The 24,086-nt window shown below is 41.8% G+C and overlaps 1 protein-coding gene across 1 annotated transcript in view; it reads left to right on the top strand.

Moving 5' to 3' along the window:
• LOC109300344 (connector enhancer of kinase suppressor of ras 2-like) overlaps nt 1-24,086 on the top strand; it is a 444,864-nt gene that overhangs the window by 252,088 nt on the left and 168,690 nt on the right. The window contains exon 8 of the mRNA XM_019521027.1: nt 197-265. Coding sequence (XP_019376572.1) covers nt 197-265 — 69 coding nt within the window. The remainder of the gene's footprint in view (nt 1-196; nt 266-24,086) is intronic.

Raw genomic sequence — 24,086 nt, 5'->3', positions numbered from 1 at the left:
GAAGGGGGTTTTAAAATACCTAGCCATGTTGTAAGTATTCGCACATGGCTGGAAAAGGAATCATAGCACCTTTATAAATACAATTTCACTGTTGTTTTTAGAAAAGATTTTTCTTGATCATAGCCCTTCTTTTTTTTACTTGTTAGACTCTGGTCCTCTACAGCCACCAAGTTACCTGTTATCTCTTGCCTTTCAGTCTCCTGCAGACCAGTGTAAAAAGATTCATGCAGGGGATGAGGTGATCCAGGTCAACCATCAAACTGTGGTAAGTACTTTGCAGATGTTGCAGTTTGTGCTAAATATTCCTTTAAGCAGTTAGTTTTATCTACTGTAAAATGTGGAAGCTTTTGCTTGCCCTTTAATGAATAAAATGTGTTCAGGGAGTCTGAAAGCAATAGTTTGATTGATTGACAGACCCCTAAGGATTAATAAAAAATTCCATTTTTGACATATGAGATTTTATTTAGAAGATCCATTCTCCCAACTGTAATTTTTACATTTTGGTTTTTGTTATAAATAACTTATTTATTTTAATACACTTACTTCATAAAAATATGTATTTTAAATTCCTTATCTGGAATTTATATCCAAAGTGCAGAAATGCTTTGCAATGATGTGCTAAATACAATTCCAGTGGAGTCCAACAAAATGCTATTTAAACAAACAAGGTTAATGTGCTATAATTTGAAATCTCTAAACTATAATCCAAGGTACTTCTGGCAGGGCATTGTTGGTGCCTGCCACTTTAGGTCAGAGAGATGGCAGGTGCCTGAGTGATGAGGGAGGCCATTTAATGCTCAGCTCTCTCTGCTAAGAGGAGGCAACTGAGACTGGCCAACAGGGTTAGAACATCTCCCTGCTGAACTCCATGGGCCAGAAACAACTTGGACGTATGAGCCGGGGCTATGGGGATGGAGGAGGCCCCAGGTCCTGGGCATGACCAAAAACTGCACCCTGCCAGGCCTGGTGGGACTTCTGGATTCACAGCAGCCCCAGGAAATGCCAGGACCATGAACCTCCCTGGTGAAAGAAGGGTAGGGGGCACTTGATAACCTCCAGCCCCCACACATTCTTGGCTGGGGAAAGCCCAGACCTGGGAGATCTTTGAGAGGTCTGCGGCTCTCTTGATGCAGTCAAGTTGTGAGGGAGAGAAGGCAAGCTGCTCAGACCTGATTGGATGGACCCTTGCACTGGTCCATGCTGGGGCTAGGACCCAAGGGGGGCCAAAGGGCCATGGGTCCACCGCATGGGATGCCCAAAGCAAGAGGCTTGGGATTTTGACTAGCCTGAGGGTGAGGCCAGGGCCTAAGGGGGAGCCAAAGGTCCCAGAGAGGGGACCACAGCTTGAGGGGGAGAAGTATTACAGGTGAGCTTAGCTGCCTGGGATGCCATCTGCGAGGCATGGATCCCAGCGTAGGGGAAGGTTTACAGCTGGGGATATCACCCCTACTCATTGGGTCCTAAATGGGTGGCCTCCTACCTGAATAACGTCAAAATCATTTGTCATCAAGATGTGGCAGGAGAGAGAGGCAAGCGGTTAGCCCAGAAACAGGTGGGTGGGCCAACATCTAACCGGCCCCGGGAGGGCCCCCTGTTACAGTACTCTTATACACATGCTTATTTGTGAGCTGATGAACAGTTACATTGAAGTGAATGAAACAACTCATCTGCTTGATATTTTGCAAATGCATGCATGTGTGCAGGATTGGCATCTAAGATATTACAGGACACAATGTACATGCATATAAATATGATCATCCTTGTTTTTCCTCAGTTTTATAGTTGTATAATGATTATACAAGTTATGTAATGATATAACCCCATATATGGCAATGGCTTAACAGTTTTTCATTTTTATATATAAATACAGCAATAATTTATCATAGTATTCAGCATGTGCTGAATTCTGCCCTGATTTACACAAACAGCTCCACTGACCAATATTTAATGGTTTTCCAGTTCTTGATCTCTGAAACTGAATGTTGCATTAATAATATTTAATGAATTATAAATTGTAACTGCCTATTGAAGAACCTTTCCCCTGAATATTAAATAGGTAAATTTAGGTGTTTGCTATATTTAGAAAAAATAATATACATAATTCCTTCATTTTTTCTACAAGGGTATCCAAAATGATGATTGAGCTCCCACGGTCACAAAAGTATGGGTGTAATCTAAGGATGCCTAGTTAAACTCACTACATCTCCTTTATCTTAGCTGTGCTGTGGAATCTAACATGAGTCTCTGCACGTCTCCATGTCCTGTCCATGCCCTGTCCACATCACACTGTCATGTATTATTATTATTATTATTATTATTATTATTATTATTACTATTATTATTATTACTGGAAGATCTGGAAATGGCCTACCCCCAGGTCATGTTATGTTTGGGCTCTCAATTGCCATACATACATATATTATTATATACATATATATGTAATAAGCGAGGTTAGAATTGCTTTTGAAAATTTAATTTTTGGAGTTTCTAATTATTCTTTTTGTTCATGTGTGACATTTAACTGAATAACCCAAATGTTACAGTAATCCATTTTATATATTTTATCAAGTTCAACACAGAGATTGCTAATTACAACAACTCATTGCAGTAATGAAAAACAATCTCTAGAACTATCAAAGCCTTTTGTCAAGTAAATTTGAAGAGCTCAAGTTCTGTTCTATCAATTAAATCACTAGCCACAATAATGACATTGTCAAATTGTGAATTCCATTAGTCTTAACTGTTCTCCAGAGATGGTATTTTCCTTTCTAATTGGTTGTCCTTATCTCATTAGACAGATCTGTTTAAACTTGAAGGGTGGTGATTTTTCTGTGTAGTTTCCTGACATAACAAATCTTTGGTTCCAGTTTAATTTCAGTTTAAGCCACCAAAAAGTTGACAGAATCCAGTTTCAGTTCCTGGCTCTGGGCCAAGAGACCTTCCCATGCTGATTGTTACTATAAATTGCCATACCAGAGTCTCCTGTCCTCAGAACTCTACTATCAAGTCTCTTTTGATATGTTGACAAGTCAACATCATTCAGATGCCGAGATCTGAATTTCCAAGAGCTTGCAAATAGGTCCCTGTTCCTGCAAAGTGAAGATGCTAAAAAAAACCTAAATATGGGCTGCTGCTTTGTTGTTTACCATACCATAACAGTTTTCATTTTTTGCCTTTTCTACCACTTTTTTCATTCTTGTGATAACTTACTCATTTTTATTAAATACATATATCTATTTGGAACAACAAAGTCCCACTAAAGATTCTTAATTCAAGATTCTGCTCTCTATGAAAAAATGCAATACATGCAGCCACATACTTCTGACTACACCCAGTCTTCCCTCCTTTATTGTCTCATATTTAAAAATACAAAAATATATCCACTTTTATTCTGACTTTGGAGAGCATGAGCTCTATCAGGGCTGATAATACTGGAATGTCAATTTAGTATTGTGTATCATAAGTAAGCAACCTATTGTACAGTTAGTACAGTGGCACTCTGTTTTCTAATTATTTAATAAATGTAATAGTTAATCAGTTCATTCTTTCAACAGAAACTAATAAGTAAAAGAACTAATAACCAAAAGAATAATTTTAAATAATGTGTAGAGTGAAATCTCTCTACCATTTATTTCATACATAAATATTGACCTCTAAAGTCATCTTCTGTGTTTCATTGATGTCAAATTTTGCCTGATTGGTGGTTTCAAGTTCTTCTCTAAACAACAATTCCTTTTCCTGAAAATGCACAAACTTAACCTCAGCATTTTTTTTCTTCTGAAATTTTACATGGATCCTAACACCAATGCTTTTCCACCACTGGTAGCAACAATCTTATTAATAATTATTTATAATTTATAGTAGCTATTTATAATTCTAAAAGAGACAAGGAGCTGATGAGTACAGGCACTTTAACTACCAGGGGCCAGTGTTGCTCTAAATTTCAACTGTGGGTGAGAAGAGGCTGATGACCACTGAGACCATTCCAATCACAACTTGAAAGCTTTATTAGGATATGCAAAAGCAAAGGTTTATTTGTATCAGTAAAGGCAATGCTTATGTAGTCTTGTATTCAGGGGAAAAAAATACAGTTCCACTGGCCAAGCTTCTCTGTTCCCCTGGGGACTTTGGGGTCCAGCCCCTGTTGAGCTTTAGCAAAGCCCAAGTTTTTTTTAACCTATCCCCAATATTTATAGTTGCTTGGTTTTAATAAATGATCTTTGAGTGGTTTATTTAAATGTCTTTGTTTTTCTGAAACGTTGAAACTTTTAGAACTGGTTTGAACCAGATCTCTTATGGACTTGTGTCAATTAGTTGGGATATATACATCCTTGGAAAAGTAAAAGGGAGGGTTTCTTATCTCCTTTTCTTCTGCACCGTGGAATGCTGTTTAACACTGGCTTTTTACTTGTTTACCCTAGTTTATGGTCATCTCTGACAAGGCTGCTTTTTTTCTTTTTTTTTTAACAAATAATCTAAGCATGTAAAAATGATCTATTATAGTACAATAACATTTAATATGTTTGGTTACATCAATTACTACTTCTAATGTTTTAAGATAAAGCCATAATATAATGTAATGTCTCTTTTTACACTGTCTTCTTTCAGGCGTTGTGCTTTGTTTAATTATGATTTGTTAAACATGTTGATGTATGTTTTGGGTTTGTTTTTTTTTACTTTGCTGACCAAGCTAGTAGGCATCTGCAAAGGTTCACATTATGATAGCTCAAACACAGGCTGTGGGGCCTTCTGCTTAGCTACACTTTTGCAGCTTGTCATTGCTATATTGGTTAAGCTTAGGTGTGGCCTACATCAGACCCGTACCTGTAGTGCATTGGCATAGCTCTATTGTTTTCAGTGGTTTACACCAATGGAAACCCTTTCAATTCATTCCACCCTGAACAGCATTAGACATTATACTTATGGAAAGTTACAAGCTGTGTACACCAGAATAAAACGGATTCTACCAAATGTAGAGCTACACCATTCTTAAGCAAACATGGGACATTTGAGCAAAACCCTACTACATATCTAGCCTTAACACTTTTCTTTATAATGGACAAAATTACCTGAATTGTGAAAACAATAACAGCTTAGATTTGGTTCTTCATATCTCACTATTGCTTTGGAAACTAAATGGGTGCCAACTATAGATGCTTGATGTATTAATTATGAATAATATTTACTATGAATGTTCTCCATTTTTAGTTGGTGAATTGTCATAATTTGATCCTAATATCTGAAAAGTATTAATTTAGCTATTAATTGAATAATTTCAAGTATTAATGTTCAGCCTGTTGGTCTTTGTAACCTATTTATTTAAAATGTTCTTGATTTGTGTTAATGATTGCTCATATGATATTTTTTACCTTGATTAGATAATGGGTTTTTAGACAAATATTCATTTTTAGTAAATTTTGTCGTGTTTTGATCGCAAGAATTTTCCTGAGTTAACTCAGGAATTCATTAGATTAATATGGAAATTAATAAGGAACAAATAGGGAATTATCTATCTAGGACAATCCATTTTCTATTTAAGATAAATAGAATGAAATTGGTCTACTAGAGTAAATGTTTGACAGTGTTTTCTGCTGATGGGTAACTAGTTCAGAAGGAAATGCACACTTGCCCAAAATAAACTTTAAGGGTGAGCAGATTATTTGGACTTGCGTATGTGTCAGTACAATCCTGAGCAATAAATCCAAATCTGGTTTGGGATTTTCTTTGAATGATTTAAAACACAGAAGCTTATGCAAAAAATCTGAATCTATGGCTTTGGATGATCTTCTCTTTAGTTTAAAGAAGCATCAACCTTGGCCCTTTTCAGCTTGTATGCTATTTCTTCTGATGGTTCTGTTTTGGGAGGAGGACTGTTTCCAGGATCCTACATTGAAGTTGTATTTCCTTTTTTATTTGTAGCGTGGGGATAACTATCGCTACCCCTCACATAATATAAAAATATGAAGTAGTAGAAAGCCACCATACTGATTCGTGTTTTTCTTTGTGACCTTGCTGTACAAGGTTATGCATCACTCCTGCAATCCCCATCCTGAAAAAGAAACACTGAAAAGACAACATGACAGTCTCATAATATAATACATCTGATTAGAGAAAGAAAATACCTGTCAAACTAAAGAGGACGTATGGTAGAAAACCAAGAATGCCATGTAAGCTGGAGTGACATGAAATGATGAGAGAATAGGAAGGAAAACAAATGGAATGCTAGATGTGGAAGAAATCAAACTTTGCGTTGTGGTTGAATCAGAACTGACACAGCCAGCTTTTCTTTATTTAGGGGTATCCTGTGATCACAGGGAGGATTTCATACAGCAAGGGGAATCACCCACTTGTCTGTTTCAAAGGAATCCTCCTCCTCTCTAAGTTTTCAAGCATTTTTATACTTAAGACAGATAAAGAAAGAAAAAAAAATACAACCTGGGAGAAACTAAAACAAGTTTACTTAATTGGACATCTGTGCACAGGGTAATAAGACGTGCAGGATTTCTTATCTCAAAACATGTAACTGAAATAAGCAGTATCGGCACTTTTGGTTTCTGTCTGTTTTTCTAGTCAAGTAGGCCAGAAGCCTGACTAAATTTACTCCTACACAGACAAAGAGTTGAGGAGTGAATGAGAGAACAAAAGTCTTAGGAAAAAGGAAAGCTGATGAGAGCAAGCAAATAAAAGAGAATATATTTTAAAAGAGCTCCCCTGTTTGGTGCTACATGTAACATGACTTGAATCTTAACTGACATGTCTCCACACATGTTATAATAGAAAATGTTTCTTTTAGATGAACAAATGTAGATGGTAGTAAAATAGTTATATATATTGTAAAGAATACTTTCTCTTATGGTGAAAAAGAATCCACGCTCTGATAGATATAGATATAATTATTCTACTACAAACATCATTTTTCTACCCCTAAAATGTCTGGGGGTGAAGTGCTATAAACACAAGCTTTCTCGCTTTTTTTCAAAATCATTTTTCTTTTTTTACTCTTCCAACATGAAAGTCACCTGGGTAGAGACCAAATCTGTGTTTATATTTTGGAAGAAAGGAAAAAAGGAAAGTGTTGAAAGGACCAGAGGTTAGACCAGAAACATGTTTAAAAAATAGAACACAGGAAAACCATGTATTAAAGAAACTGAAGTAAAATTATTCAGACAAGAGGACACTGGGGAAGGGAGATAAAATAAGTAACTTAAGAGAAAAGAGAAGGAAGCAAAAGAGTAAAAAAAATCTATAAATAAGTGATGAGAAGAATTAAGCTACTGTTGGCAAGAACCAGCTATTTTAAAGATTTATAGACAATATTCACACATTAGAAAAAAGAGAAAGAGAGGACAGGAAACAGGAAAAAATGTGTAAAATGGCTAGGTTTTTGTCCTTTTTTTGGAACTGTAAAAGGAGCTGTTTTGCTTTTAAACAAAATCTGAATGAAAAGTGGAGTCCAATAGCCTTCACTACCCTTAAAATAATTTTCCTTTTCCCTGCCATCATTTGGACCCATACTCCTTTCTTCATTTTGTAGGCCATCAGGTGTGCAACCCAAAGAATGTGTACTTTCAGGGGCATGCATTTCTTGCAGGACAAAAAGGAGTGGCACATTTATGTCACTGCTATTTGCCCCCAGACACACCTTGCTTGTGCATTCTGGTGCACAGCAAAGTGACCTAGGCGGGATAGGGGAGGCTGGGGCCAGCTCCTATGATTTCCTGGTGTAAAAAAACCCCCCACCACACTGAAAATGAGCAGTGTGACAAATGGGTGCTTGTGCGCTGCATGCAGTTTACAGCACTTCAAACAGGTTTGAGGTGCCACAAACCACATGTGCATGCTCATCAGGACGCACCCATCTGTCTTTTTTTCTTCACTGTCACATTAGAGGGTAACACAGCATCAGCATCATATGTATAACACTTCTGAGGAGGTCAGAGTATGGATGAAGACATTAGGCATCTTCCCATAATATATCAGTTATGCATTGGTGCCATAAAAAGAAAAAGATGGTGTAAAGGTAAAAGTCTTCTGAAAAGAATTTGTTCCACCTAATTTCTGCCATTTTGATTCAGGTTTTCTCCACATTCAGACCCAGTTTGCTTTAAGACTAAAGATACTGATTTACTTTGAAAACTCAAGCATTTGGATATACTCCAGTACAGAATACAATTTTGCAGACCCTTCTAATGTCTAAAATAATTGTGGAATTTCTTTGCAAGCTTTATGGTATTTCTGAAGGACACTGTATAAACTACTCCCATCATGCTGGTTGTCTTATCTTCAATCACTGTATTAGGGAAAAGAGAGGGATATTTTTATCAGTGAAATCATTTTTATTATGCATAGTGTTGGCTGTAAACTTATCTCTAAGCTCATAATGCATTCATAATGATCTTTACTGCTTCCCTAAAACAAATGTTTAGCTGTACGTAATAGTAGAGTATGGATTCTACTTATCTACCAGATAAATTGTATTGAATGTCCAGATTGAGGATGTGTCATTATTTGAAATCTTTGCTATTTTAATTAGCACTTTCTTTACTCCAGATATTTTAAAATCAATATAAAAATAAACAATTTAAACCAAGATAAAATGTAACTTGCCCTATACATTGTTATTTGAAATATTACAGAATACTACCCCTGCTTGATTACTTTATCACTACATTTTGATGACACTTGAATCAGCCCTTACATACCTATACTTGGTTGGCATTTTACCCGTCATAACACCTCAGGGATATGTCTACCACAGATGGCTGAAAACTAAAATAAACTTTCTTTTTTCATACTATCCTTCTGTTGCAGTTACTGTTCAGCTTATGAGAGATTTTCAGAGCTACTGTGCATCTATATTTTTGTCTTCCTCCCAGGTTCTCAAAAAAAAAAATAGTAGCCTCTTTAACATAAAAATATTTCTTATTTGTTCTGATGAATTCTTTGTTTTAGCTTCAATTTTCTGTTTATCCTGTTGTTACCAAAGAGGAGTGTTATATTGCACTGTATACATAATCAGTTTACCTGTATATTTCCTGAACATTGATATAAGTGGTAATAGCATGATGCTTTTTTCTAGAGGAAAGACATATGGAGGAAATTTAAGACTATAAATGAGAATGGTTACTCAGTGAGTAAAGTTACTATATTATGAGAGTTAAATTGTATTTTAACGACAGAATCCTGTCTTTGTTTTATCTACTTTCCCTTTCATGATGTGAACTCTTCTCATCTCCCACAGTTGGGAATGCAGGGAGAAATGACCGGAATGGGAACTCCCAGACCCTTGGCTCATACAGTGAATTTGTAAAAGGCCCAACAAGAACTACAATGACCTCTTTCATATTTCATCTAATGATCAGATTCTCGTCCAATTAAAGTTTTCTACTCAATCCCTTTTCAGTTTCACAGAAATTTGAACACAGAATCCTCTGTGGAGCATTCTCTCTGGACAGACTATACCCTCCCTGGGATTCTCTTGTTTTCCTTTGGACCCTAGTTCTAACTTCAACCCATTGAGCTCTCTTGGACATGGACTCATTCTATGTTTGCAACAGTTCTCTATCAAATACTAATTCTATTAATGCTAACTTTTTCTAGAGATGATGTTTTTGTTTATGTCTGTGTCTTTGTGTATGTCTGTTTTTGCAGATACTTAAGTTCAACATTTATTATTAAATTTAATTATTAATTATTTCTACCTGAATTTTAAATAAACAAGGACATCATTTTTCCAATTTGAAATTGGGAGGACTATCAAAACCAAAACTCAAGCTGTCTTTTATCCTTTAAGGCTAGGGACAGACATTACACATAAGCCAGTTTAAGTGATCAGAAACTGTTTTAAACCTGTAACAGAACATAAGTTCAATGCACATAAACCAGTTTCAAAATGGCTGAAACCAGTTTGATGTAAACCTGGTTGAATGTAGTATCAGACTAAAGTGATTGAGTTCAAACCGGTTTAGACAATTTCTGTCCCAGACTCCTTCCTAGTTTAAGTTAAACCAGAGTCCCCCAGCATCCTGGCTTGCTATCTGGGGTGGGCTCTTTGCTCCAGCAGAGCAGGGCTCGTCCTGCCCTCTGCTCCCTAGCCAGAGCAGGGACAGGCAGGGTGGGGGCCTGGCCAGATGCTGACATCAGAAGGGAGCAGGGAAGAGGTTCATTCCTGCCCCCACCCTCCCTTGTTCCACCAGCATAACTTGCATGTCTCCACTGGCTGCTTCAGCAGTGAGGGAGTGACCAGCCCCGGGTTGAGGCCTGGAATAAACTGGCCAGGGAGGGGGATGAATTGCCCCCTCCCTGTCCCATGAACCTGAGCCGGGGTCTGCTGGGTGTTCCCCCTTGTTATTCCCCCCTCTTCCCCAGGGTACTGGGCAGGGAGAGGAGTTATTGCTCTATCTACCTCCACTGCCACCAGGGGACTGCAGCAGGGGTCTGCCAGACCTGACCAACACCACTGCTCATTCCCTGCATGGGTCTGAGTGGCAGGATAAGCCCCCTCCTGCCCCATCCACCAGACACTGGAGGGGGGGGGAATAACCCTTCTCCCTACCCCCAACCTAATGGGCTCCTGGCCCTGCTGCTGGAGTGGCAAGGAGGCAGGGCCCTGATGGGGCAGAAGCCCCTGTTCTGGTGTCTGAGGAATGAGCCTCTTCTCACCAAGAGGCTCACGCTCCAGGACACCATGACAAGGGCTGCAGCCCCAATCAGGGTTGCACCCCCTCACTGCTCTAGGGGCAGGAGTGGGGCTAGACAGTGGCTGGCACAGCCCCTTAGGTCAGGGGGCAGGGATTGGGACTATTCCTGCATCTGGCAGAGGGGGCAGAAGGGGGTAAGAAGCAGCAGTGGTGGTCAGGGTGAGCAGACCCCACTGCAGTCATGTGCTTGCATTTCATGAATGTCTGTTCACTTGCAGATTGATTCCTACAAAGATTGAATCAATTCAGGCTCCAGCTTTTTGAATGCCTGTCCCTAGCCTAAATGTATTTCTCCCCATGTTTCAAATCACGCTATGTGACTCTGACACGGGATATTGTACCCAGAGATAGAAGGAGGGATACAGGGTATTGTCTTTCCTCCCAGTGGATAAGGAAAGGAGGCATACTTGATTACAAATTATGGAATTTCTAGTGCTGTGAGAATTCATGCTGGTGATTTCTGGCTTCCAATGAAGAGAGTGCTTTCCTTGCTTGGTCGCTCCTCTCTTAATTGAGGAATGACTATATGATGAGGTCTGGACATGCTCACCATAAGCTTGTTAATAAGTGGTAGTAAAACAAGTGCAAGTATAGCATGCTATTCTCCCATTTCAAAACAAAACATAATTCATAAAAGATACTTTTAGTGTAAGCAGAAATCTCTTACTCAAAATCAATGGAAGGTGAGCTCTCTATATAAATAATGATAAATCAGTTACCAATGCTGTACATAATATTCATAGGTGATGGCATGGATTGGCTTGCCTCTGGTGAGCAAGGGGTTAAAGAGAGTTGCTGGGCTGGATTGGCTCTGCCCCAGTATGCTTGCAGGCAGTGCCAGCCCTGCAGAAGTGGTAGGAAAGAGGGAAGTCAGGATCAGAGAAGAGAGGACTCTCAGTGCTGACTCGGACTGGCTCCTGATCAGACATCCTCCAAGACCCAAGCTATGCAGATTTGCAGGTCAGTGCAGATACCTGGGTAGATTGTAGCCCAGGGACTGGGGAGATTCCGCAGTGCCCTGTTAGATTTTGGTGGAGAATGTAAGCACTTTAGCAATCCTAACCCTTGCCAGAAAGGGGATTTAGGTAGTGGAGAAGCAGATCACAGGGGGTGCCCACCTCCCTTCCCTCTACCCCACCGGTCCACTACTGAAATGGATGACTGTCCAACACCAGCAACTAACTAAGGGCTTATTAGTTCAGAACCACCACCACTACCAGCAGCAGATTAGCATCTTGTCATGACCACTTGCATCAGTGGTGTCCCCCAATCCAACTGCCACAAGCCAGAACATTCCCACCGATCTGACCAAGATGGGACCAACCAATGAGTATTTAGGAGTATTTAAAGACATTTTATAGGGTGGCAGTGGCCAGACTGCTGGAGCAATGGGCAATGATCCTGGTTCCATATCTGTCAGGGAGAGCCCAGTTGGCCTATTGGGGTCTCAATGCCAAGATGGCTTATGATTACCAAAAGGGAAAAGCCACAATACTAGATGTCCTCCTTCATAGGAGACCTTCAGACAGAAATTTCATGAGAAGTACTATCCACCTGGAGGCCAGCTCCACTTTGTTGCCCTGTGACTGAGGGACGGGTGTTGGTGCTGGCTCAAACTGGATGAGAAAGCAAGGAAGCATGTGGCAGTGGTAATTCTTCTGGAGCAGTTCATCTGAAAAATGCTCCTTGGGGGTAGGGACTGGGTATTGTGACATCAGCCCAAAGCAGTAGCAGAGCTGGTTTACCAGATGGAGCAGTACCTGGCAGCAGAATCCTCCAGAGGTCATGAGTCTAGGAGACCCAGACATCTCAATGCCTGAGACTGGCCCCAGAGATAGGCTTCCAGATAAGGCAGGGTATGCAAAAAGTGCCAACTGGAGCCATTACCCCAGCCAAGGTGAGGGACTTTTGACCCAAGGGACTGGGGCCTTCATCAGGCTCAGATGGGGACCCCTGTACTCATTTACCCAAACTAGAAGAGATGGCAGAGACAGCCCTAAAGGGGACAGGAACAAGGAGCTGGAAAGTAGGGGACGTCATATGGAGGGAAGTGTCTCCTGCCCCACAGCCCTAGGGCACAGGATGTTTGTTTCACCTATGGCCACCTTGGACATTGGGCTCAAGACTGCCCACACAATGGAATGTGACTATGGCCAAAGTTGGATGGTAGAACCATATGGTCAGAAAGGCCCACTTTAATGTGGATTTTTTGTCATGGGGGGTGGGAAGATTCATACAGGGAGGGAAGTACTCTGAATGAGGTCTCCAGGAGGAAGGTGTGTAACAGTGTGGACTAGTTAGCCCCTGGAAAGGAAGGGGTTCAAGAGAGTCACTGGGTTAACTCCACCCCAGTATGCTTGCAGCCAATGCCAGGTCTCCAGGAGTGGTATGAAAGAGGGAAGTCAAGCTTAGAGTGAAGAGGACTCTCAGTGCTGGCACAGCCTGGCTCCTGGTCAGATATCCTGCAAGTCCCAAGCTATGCAGATTTCCAAGTCAGTACAGGTGTCTGGGTATATTGTAGCCTGGGGAAAGGAGAGCTACCCTGGTGCACCATTACTACATAATGCTTATGTTGATATTTAGAATAATTAGATTACCTGAGGATAATTTTGAAAAAAAACCACTTCATGTATGAGTTGTCCCTCCTTATTAAACAAATTAGGAATTTGTTCAAAGTAAGCATAATTTTTAAAATGCCATGAGTATGTAGGCTGATTGCATATGTGGGGGGAAAAGTAAATAAATGACACTTTACTTTAAACTTGACGTGCTTCCACGCCAAGCCCAGCACATGCCCAGAAGAAACTTTGTGTTACTTGCTCTCGGCTTTCCCAATGTCTGTCTGTATAGATTGGGCACTTTAGTGAGGCTTTCTTTGCACTTTTATCTAATAGATAATTGAATCAGCTTTAGTAAAAAGTGCCAAAAAGTCCCACTGGAGGACCCAATCTATACAGATGCTGTGGAGCCAGGTCAAAGTAACGCATTCCTCCTTCCAGTAATTGCATTTTTTTGGATTTTTTTTCCATGTCTGCCAGTGTCCATAGGGTACTACCAGTTGCAACAGCATCAAACTATTTCATTTTAAAATAGCCCACCTTTGTGCATTGGTTTTAGTAATGGAATTTAGTAATTTCAAGGTACTACACTTATACATATTAAAATGAATAATCTTTAGGTTTCTTTTATACATAGAGACAATTGATAACGCCAGTATATGACCTTCAGAAGGCCTTGTATTTATCATCTTAACCAAGCTTCTAGTTCAATGTTAAGTAAATAAAATGTTATCCTTAACCAGTTTGGAAGCAGAAAAATGAAGAAATATTCTATTTACTAGATTTTTACTCCATTTAAAAGCCATAAATAGTACTCCATTACTCTCTCAGATATAGCAAACGGGCATGAATCAATATTCTCTTTATAATTACCATCATTCCAATTAGTAGGATAGAATAATTTGTTGGTTATAGCTCAGTAAATTCCCATATAATCAATACATTCAACAATGCTATCTTTAGGAATTTGTGCAGTAAGCTGCAGCTTTCATATATACCTGATTCTCATTTGAATTAAAAACATGGTAGCTGTAAATAAACTTCTAAAAAGAAAGACTAAAAATTCCCCAAATCAATAAGCTGCAACCTCTGGCCTACAGGGCTCCCTAGAGGTCTGGATATTTGCCATGGCAATTAATGCTGCCACTGTTCCTCCCTCTCCCACCCCCAATATCTCTGGACCCCTGGGAAGACATGCAGGTTGGATGATATGACCCAAGAGTTGGATCGTGTCAAACCACAGGGTTGTTTCATAGCAGGATCCAGGGTGCAGAGTTGGACTGATGCATGGGTTTTCTCTGTGGACCAACCCCCTATACCAACCACATGCTGGATCCAGCCCAGGGACCTGCCCCATGCCACTCATTTTAGCAGTGCACTGATATATCAATTGCATATCAGATCAGCACTGATAAAAGGAAAATTAACATTATTGACTATTGACTTTTTTGTCTGGATCAAGGCTAGTCAAGGCCTCCTGGCTGCCACGTGTGTGCACAGAGCCGTATGCATGCACATAGCCAGGAACAAAGCTGGGCAGCATGGAGAGAAGTATCCAACCGGTAATTCTGTAGAGGGGAAGGGGTGGGGAAGGGAAGGAATGTGGGAGGGGCAGATCAAGACCTCCATAGTAAGGGAGGGAGGGAGGGAGTGGGGCTGGGGTAGGGGGCACTGCCCAGCCAGGGTGGTGAATGTTACCCAGGGCCAGGGCGGGAAGCAGGATGGAGCCACGGGCGCCTCATCCAGGGGACATGGAGGGTGGGGAGGGGCAGTTACATGACACTTTGCACACCCCCCCCAGAGGATGCATGGGGAGCATGTGACCCTCAAGATGTGTGTGCAGGGCAGATGCAGGCTCTTCACCATGGGCTCAGGGCTCCCCCTTCTGCTGCCTTTCCCTCAGGAGCCCCATACTGGCTGCATGTCCCCTGCCTGCCCAGCAGCAGTGGAAGCAGCGAGTTGTGCCTCTCCCAGTGCTGGGTGAGCAGAGGGCACGCAGCTGGTGCAGGGCTCCCAGGGAGAAAGCATTATGGTGGAGACCCCTTTGCCCACAGTGAGCAGCCTGCATCTAACGTCACTATGTTCATCTTGACTCTGGTTAAAAGCATCCCCATGTTTAAAAATGGTGGTGGTGGCACTTGAACTAAAGTTCATTCAATGAGCCTCTGCAGCCATTTTTAAGTGCTGGGATGCTGATCTCCTGGACAAGCTGCCCGTGGCTCTGTCCTGCTATGTCTCAGGTCCCATTCACCACCCTGGCTGGGCAGCACTCCTTGCCCCTCCTCCTGCTTCTGCCCCTGCCTCACTCCCTCCCTCACTGTGAAAACCTCAATCTGGTCCCCCATGCCCCTTCCCTCCCCCTTGCCTCTTTCCCTCCACCAACTTACCTGCAGCGAGCTGCTCTCCATGTTGCTTGGCTGCATTCCTGCTATGGCTAGTTAATAATTGGCTATTGGTATTGGCCAAGAAAATCTTTATTGGTGCACCCATAAGACATTTGGTCCATGGAGCCAGGTTGGGCTGCCTTACCTAGTATCTCTCTATGTAAAAATAGGATTCTAGAGACATTCCTATGCCTTGTTTAACTTAGATCTAGTTCTCCCCATGGTCTTTGTCATTACTGTTTTTTTTAAATACATTTTGCATTTAATATTCGTTGGACAAAGTGTGTGTATGGGTGTGTGGGGGGGTTCTGGTCCCTTAGGGGCAGGGGCCAGGGCTTGAATCCAGGTCCCCCACCCTTCCAGGACTGCATTTACTTCACAGATCCATCCTTCCTCTATCTTGCTCTCCTTCTGGCCCAACATATCTTCTTTGGCTAGCTGCCCAGTTGGCAAATATCAAGAAGATTGCTGGAGAGTGCTCCATGGCCTGATGATTGGAGCACTTTGCTAGGAAACAGAAAATATTGTTTAAAATCCCCTTTTGGTGGGTATGTGGGTCTAGAACCCAACTTTCTTGCTCCCTGGGCAAGTGTTCTAACATCTAAGCAGTTGGGCTAAAGGTTAGGATGGCCCTCCTCCTCCTTCTCTTTCATCAAACATCCACTAGTTGTGTTTTTTCTATGACTAAAGATTTAGGTTTTACCTGATCTTGTGTGTGTGCCTGGGCAATTCTTTTCTACCCAGAATTATGGTTCAGCCTACTGCGCATGATCAGGAGAGTACTACACAGAATCCAAAGTATGTAAAAGTACTAAACATTGCAGTTACATGACTATGTAAGTGCCACTTAGGCAAGTAGTTGAGATAACTTATTCCAGTGGATGGAGTGGGTTCTGAACCCTATATGGCATTCATAAGGTGTATAGTGTACTTAGCTTTCTTTCCAAAAGCTGACTCTCATGTTCAATGGCCACTGCCTAGAGGCACTGATTTGTGCCCCAGGGCACAATTTGTATGCTTTCACTCCTTGGCTAGGGAAACATTTCAGTGTGCTTGCCTTCCTTGAGCCTTCAAGCACACCATTGTTTGGGCCTTTTGTAAAAAGACCTGAGATTTGTCCTGCTGCTAGAGCTTCAGTGCCACCCTCTGAATGGGCCCCAAGATTGACTTCTAGACACAAACATTTACTAAGGGTGAGCTTCTTGCCCGGTACCAGCCTGCTCTGGCATCACTATCAGCACCAAAACCTCCCTTGGCCTAGAGTCAGGAATTACACATAACTGGTATAAGTAATGGAAACTGGTTTAATTCTGTAACACAACAGAAGTACAGTGCACATAAATTGCTTTCAAAATTGCCAGAACTGGTTTAAGATAAACCTGGATGGATGTAGTATCAGACTTAACTGATTTGAGTTAAATTGTTTTATTGAACTTCTGTCCCAGAAATGTGGAGGGGCCGTGGGAAGTCAAAAAGAAGTTCCAGGAGTAGCAGCAGAACACTGCCCTTACTCGCTCCTGGAGCTGACAAGCCACTTCGTGCCAGAGATGTGGAATTTTAAAAGCAACCTCTTGCTCTGTATTGGAGGGAAGGCAATGAGCACAGCTATTTTAAGCCCTGGAAAGGGGCAGTATGGGGAGGATGACACCAGGTGCTGGTGCAGACCCACTTCCAGTTTAGCTGGAAGATGGAAATAGGAGTCCTCCAGCCGGCAGGAGCTGAAGAGCCAGCAAGCAGATGATGGCCGGAAGGCCTCCCACTAACACTGAAGAGCCATCCTGAGAGGGGGGAAAAGGCTCTTTAGGCAACACTTGGGAGGGTCTGGACCTGGAGCAATACACCCAGGACTGGACTGATTGTGACGAGAGCCAGAAACAGCCTCATTCTGGACAGGTGAAGGCATGATGGTGAGAAGAAACTAAGTTGTTTTTTCTGTTTAATTTTCTTTATTGTTATCTGTACATATTCAAGAGGAAGTACCTCTTTGTGACAGTACTAAGGATTTTACCTTAAAACACTGGTGGGTGTGAGGAGCCCAAAAAGAGGACCAGTGCCAATGAGGGGAAGACCCAGAAAGACTGTAAGAGACCTGGGGTTAGACCCCAAAGTAGCAGAGAGCCAAGGATTGTTTTTCTTTCTTTTTTTTCTTGTTAAGCCTTTATGAAAGAACTGGCCAGTTCTAAAAGCCCTGCTCAAAATTGTGTGGATATTGAGCACAAACAGACGAGAAGTGATGAACCCAGTAAACACTGCCCTGCCTTCAGGGAATGGGCACCTGAACAGTGACCTGAGGGCTCTGTTTATAACCAGGTCTGTGCATATACTTTGTTTGTCCTTTCACTTACCCAAGCACCATATTCTGCCTGTGTTAGCAGAAAGTGAAGAGAGGCACTAGAGTCAGGAATTTACACTAAAGTCTGCTGAAGTGGTAAGGGTGGGGTAAAGAGGTGGTGGAGCCCCATAAGAAGACTGTCCTATAGTTCTTAGAATTATCGTTGGTCTATTTCCTCCAGCTCCCAGAAATTTATGTTGTAACATTAAGACATGACAGGAAAGAACACTCCATCTGAGCAAACCAGACCACAGTGTTCCAAGATATAATTCTAACAGTGCAGGCCTGCCACATCCCAGGAAGGCAGACTTCTGGCTTCACAGAGGGTGCAAATGCACGCAGATTCCCTCCAGATTCAAGTTAACTCACAGTCTCCCAGCATCCTAGGATGCTTTGCACCTCCCCCACAATCCCCTCTCCCCTCACAGGGTGGGCAGGCTAGCCTTGGCCCAAGCTGTCTTATCCAGCCCAACAAAGAGGCATCCTTTAGCAACACCCAACTTCTGGCCTCAGCCACTGCAGGCATGTGGCTGCATTTCTGGAATCAAAGGTGAATGTCTGTTCACTTGCTTATCAGTTCAATCTATTCAGTTTAGACTAACTTGCAAAGATTGAATCAATTCAGCCTTGGACATTTTGACTATCTGTACTTAGCCTTGGTGTCTTCACATCTAATATTACTAGACATGATGAGCAAAAGTCATTTACAGGTTTCCTTGTACCTTTATATGGGAGAAGAAGGAGGAAAAGTAGCATCCAGATTCACAAAAGAAGAATAAAAGGAATGAAGACAATGTTTTCCTTCTCCTTTCATGCCTGTCACTTTGATTCTGTTCTGAAAATCAAAAAAATAAAATAAAATACCATATAGTAGACACCAGGCACCTGAGTTTGTATATCTACTGTATCTGATTTTAGTGATTCTCTGTCAGTCACTCAATCTGATGAGAAATGTCTTTGGTTCACAGAAGAAACAATCATTATTAATTTGGGTACTTCCTTTCAGCCTGGTAGTAGCAGCTCATACTCAGTGACAAGGTCTATATTTATATATATAGATACTTCAATGGCTGGCTCAACAGAATAAGTCACCTTTAGAGAAAGCAGAGTCAGTTCAAATAGTATTTAGTTTTTTTGCTTCCTCAGGCTTAAAAATCAATTGCAAGAGTTCAGACCTGACCCCATCTCAATGTACAGAGTATATCAAAGCATTATTGGATTCCAGATTTGTGCAACAGCCTTCCTTCTGCAGGTAAGAGTCAAATGACCTGCCTTTTGATAACACATCAATAGACCAGTCCACATTCATTAATAAGAAAGAGCTTAAACAGACTGGGACATAAATTGTCTTCCATTTTTGTGAAAACTTTTACCAGGTTATACCTCAGATTGTTGCAGTTGTGACTCAAGAGAGAACACCACTTGAATATTCACAGTATAAATCTGTTTATACGGATTTCAGAGCATATTGTCTTGTTACTTTCTTGGTGGACAAATCAGAAAAATGTCAGCCTTTCAGTACACTGGTTTCTCAGGCACCTACCAAAACACTGGTCCCCGGTACCTCCAAAGAGTGTATTGAGGAGTGCATGTCGAATAGGTTAGAATGAACAAGTGTCAGACCCCATACTATTAACATACAACTGATAGCTGTACAGCTAGCATATTAGTCTTTTCTAATACTTGTGAAAATAAAAAATTGAGCAAATCTTGTGAGCAATCTAATAGCCATAGAGTACAAATCAAGCCCATAATACCAGGCAGCTACCCTGTTAGAGGGGTGATGCATTTAAAGCCATATAAATATGATGATTCTATTTCACTGGGGAGACCAATCAGCTGGTAGACCATGTAAGCCAGGAACATGCAAAATATAACCAATAGGCTGGATTCAGCCCACCAAACAATTCCATCTGGCCCACAGAGCCCCTCCATAAGCTCTCAGTAAGCCCTGGCCCTGAGCTGCCTCTCTACAAGCCAGCGCCATCATGCAGGATGTGCAGCTGTGGTTGCCAAACAAACCCTCCCTGCCCAGCCTGGCCTGACCCACCCCAGACCTGAGACACAGGGTGTTAGAGACAAGAAGATACTGCCTGGCAGAGCTTGTGCCTGGCCACCCCAAGGCTGTTTCCAGCCCTCCCTGCCTGCGAGCCTGCAAATGCAGGTAAGGGCCACACCAGATCAGGGCCAGGGATCCCACTGGGGGAAAGGAGTGAGGGTGTAAGGAGCCACATGCTGTGAGACCAGTCTGGGTGAACCCTGCATGTTGCAGGAGTGCAGAAGCTGCATGCCATGGGGCTGGGTGGGGCTGGCTCTACACGCTGCTACCACCTGCAGCTGGGGACTGGTGTAGAAGTGTGGGGAGCCATGCACTATCGGGCCAGGTGGAGCTAGCCCCACGCTCTGCCACCATGTGCAGCTGGGGAATTGGGTGGGAGCGCTACTGGGCCAGGTGGAGCTGACACCACATGCTGCCACCACCTGCACCCAGGGACTGGGGTGGGAGATCAGGGAGCTGCACACTATGGGGGCAGGCAGAGCTGGCCCTGCTTGCTGCTACAACATGCAGCTTCAGGGTTTTCCACGCTCCAGGGACTCCAAGGACCTACCCCCCCAAACACATACATACCCACCCACACCCTCCCACACACCTCACCCTCCTCCATACCTCCAACACACACCCACACCCTCCCACAGCCCTGACACACCCCTGCTCACCGCCCACCATACCCACACCCTCCCACACACCCACACCCCAACCACGTACCCCACACCCACATCCCACCACATAAAATATACAAAAGTAAGACTGTATTTTGAACTATTATGCAATCACTTCTAGATGTACTATGCAAACACACATTAATCAGGACGAAAATATTTTTTAAATAAAATTAAAATAAGTTATGTAGTTGTTTGATTTTTTTAGTATATGTTTTTTTTCTGGTTTCAAGCTGGCACCCCCAGCAAAAGGAGTACTTCTGGGGTAAGGGAAGGGACTTCTGGTAGCAAGAGTCAGGGATTAGGGGTGGGACTTCTTCTCCCAGGATGGCAACTGTGGGATATGGCACTAATCAAGGGATGGGGCTACCCTTGAAGACCTCAACAGCTCACCAGAATTCATTAAGTGGCCCTCCAGCTGAAATAATGGCCCACTCCAATTTAAGCAGTGGACCCCCCATTTCATGTGAGTCGTTTCTAAAAAAGTTAATTCTAACTGAACTCTTTCACAAATGCAGAATCCCTCAGCTCTATCTCTTCTACAAAAGAGAACTCAAAGTATCTTTTCCTTTGCTTTTCCCTCCATTCTCAGTGAATCTCATGGTCTTCAGAAAGGCAAGATGGACTCAGGTAATCATTATAGCTACTGTACTGGCTCCCCAGCTTGATATTTTGAGAGCTTCATCATCTTTTGTGTTGTTGGGATATAACACAACTGCATCAGAAGGCCTTAATTTCACACATTTGGTGCATTTTATATCTGGATCAAATTCCCTACATCTCAGCATGGATGCTATCTGGATGTCTACCAACAAGAGTTGTTCAGTGGTAATTAACACTTACTTGCATTTTTGAGAACTCATTCATCTCAGAATGAAACTGAACTTCATACTTGAATATAAAGAGGTTTCCTTATTTGGATAGAGCAAGACCTGTTTGTAAATCTCCCAAGTTATTTGTTCCTTTGGAAGCCAGCTAAAGGGATTGTCCAACTTTTAATTTGGAGCCTATAAAAAAGGCTGTAGCAGAATAACCTATAATATCAGTAAATTGGATCCTCCAGCTCATTCATGCCAGTATGGTTTAGGTTGCCTTGGCAACGTGCTTCAGTAAGATTTCTAGAGATTTGTAGAGCAGCTATATGGTCCTTGGCACATATATTTACTGACTATGATGTGCTGTGGCATCAGTTAGAACAGATGCTGAAGTAAGGAGACAAATCTTTCAGTCATTATACAGATTAATTCCCAGCTTCGAACCACCTGGCAAAACAAGTTATTTACTAATGGCTATGAGCCAAATCTATACTAAAAGAAACAGTTACAGCACATCCTCAGATATCTGAACCTTGGTTATCCAAATGGCAACTTTTTTTTATGAATTTGTCATTATCTGTATGTATAGATAACCATCTTTTTAAGCCTTATCTGTATCTCTGCTCTTAAATTTGATACAGTAATTTGTAACTGTTGGCATTGTACAACAAAATATTTTCCCTTAAGCTTTACTGTACTTAGTACTTAATATCTATATTTCTAAGTTTGGTATGGTATGTATTGTGTTAGCATGTATAATTCCTTACAAGATGCTAAAGTTTCACTTATTCAAATGCCTATGTGGTGAGTGCTTTCAAAAGTAATTAATTATCTGAACAGTGCTTACTTTACAATAACTGCGGTTCTTTGTGGTTCTCTGAATGTATGGAGTCCACAACCTGCCCTTTCAGTTTTATCATCTGAATTCTGAGCAATGAAAGAACAGATAATTAGTTACAGTTGCCTCCCTCCCTGTACCCTCAGGAGGATTCACAAGGGTGTGAATCCCCACTAATGACCCTGCTGGTGAAAATTTTCCAAATTCCTGCAGAGGAAGTGCAGACATAGCATGAATGGGATCCACATGTATAGAGTATCTTGCAAAACCACAGTTACTCTAAAGCAGGAATGTAAAAATAGTTTGGCCCCATAGACTTAGATTGCAGGCTTTTTAAGAGCTGGATGACCCATGAATAGAGACGGCAGCAGAACTGATCCTTGTGGCTGCTGGACCTGATATATAAGCACAGCTCTAGGATGCTGGGAATTAGCACTGTTGCCACTCACCCCCTGTTTTCTCCTGTTGGTGGGTTTAGTCACCAACAGCAGCTATAAATCCCAAATTCAATGGCAGGTAAGGGACAGTGAGCAGCATTAGTATTAAATCCCTGAGTTCTGGATATGTCCACGACTTCTTTCCCATTGGCCTTACGTTCATCACTTAACCTAGGGTAAGTAACCACTTCTTTTACATGATGTGAACAGCATAAACAGGAGGCATTATGAGCAATCAATCCCAGAATACTATAATGTGTAAAATACAAAAGTACTATATATATATAGCCTATTATTCTTACATAGTTCTTCCTTATTTATATGATCAGGGATTATATTAGCTCTTTTGGCTACAGCATCACATTAGGAGATTGTTCCAATGGACATGAAGCAGCTTCTGGTTCTTCTATGTGGTGTAGGCAATGCAGCTATTTTTCAGGTCCTTTTTGGTAGTTAGGGTACTGGATGACTTGGTAGTCCTTGGCTATGAGAAAGAGAAGAGAAAATATTATCTCTATCCCAGGGGTTGTCAAATTCTACTCCAGAAGAGCCCCTGTAAATGCCACCTGACTGCATGGTGTGCATAAGACAGACAGGGCACAATACTTGGGTCAGACTCTCTGATACCATAATAATAAATTGAGAGAGGAGATATTAGCCTAGCTTCCACTATTCTGTTTATGTTCCATGAAAAAAATGTAGCTATTTTCACTGGCTGATTATGCTTCATTTGTATGCTGAACTCATGCTAACCATGTTCACTTACCAGTATACTGTTGTTCAACCTCTGGTCATTCCTGTTGTTACTTATCCTTCCCTGCTAAGGGCTGCCTGAGTGTGTCTGCTCCTGTTGCCACAAACATACATCAAGAGAAGAAAAATTCTGAATACTTCTCTTCTTTTGGCCTGCTCTTGTGCTATTGTTTCTTTTATTACTCCATTATTATGCAGCATTTAGTTCTATAGTTGAATATTCCATAAAATATTCTGCATAACAGGACCATTGATGGGAAGGATGTGGCTATCTGTCTAGGATTACAACTTCACGCAAAATTAGTGCTTTATAGTTTCATAGTTTCATAGATTTAGGGTCGGAAGGGACCTAGTAGATCTTCTAGCCCGACCCCCCGCCAGGGCGGGAGAACAACAAAACCCCAAAACAGAAACGGGACTCATATGAGTCCAGCCAGGTAGGCATCCAGCCTCTTCTTAAAGACCCCCAGGGTAGGGGCCAGCACCACTTCCCTTGGAAGCTGGTTCCAGCTCCTAGCCGCCCTAACTGAAGTAGTTTTTGCGGATGT

Source organism: Gavialis gangeticus, unplaced genomic scaffold (assembly GCF_001723915.1).
Source record: "Gavialis gangeticus isolate Ggan-Ray unplaced genomic scaffold, GavGan_comp1, whole genome shotgun sequence".
Lineage (NCBI taxonomy): Eukaryota > Metazoa > Chordata > Crocodylia > Gavialidae > Gavialis > Gavialis gangeticus.
Note: the sequence above shows the minus strand (reverse complement) of the source record. Positions and strands in the feature narration are given on the sequence as shown.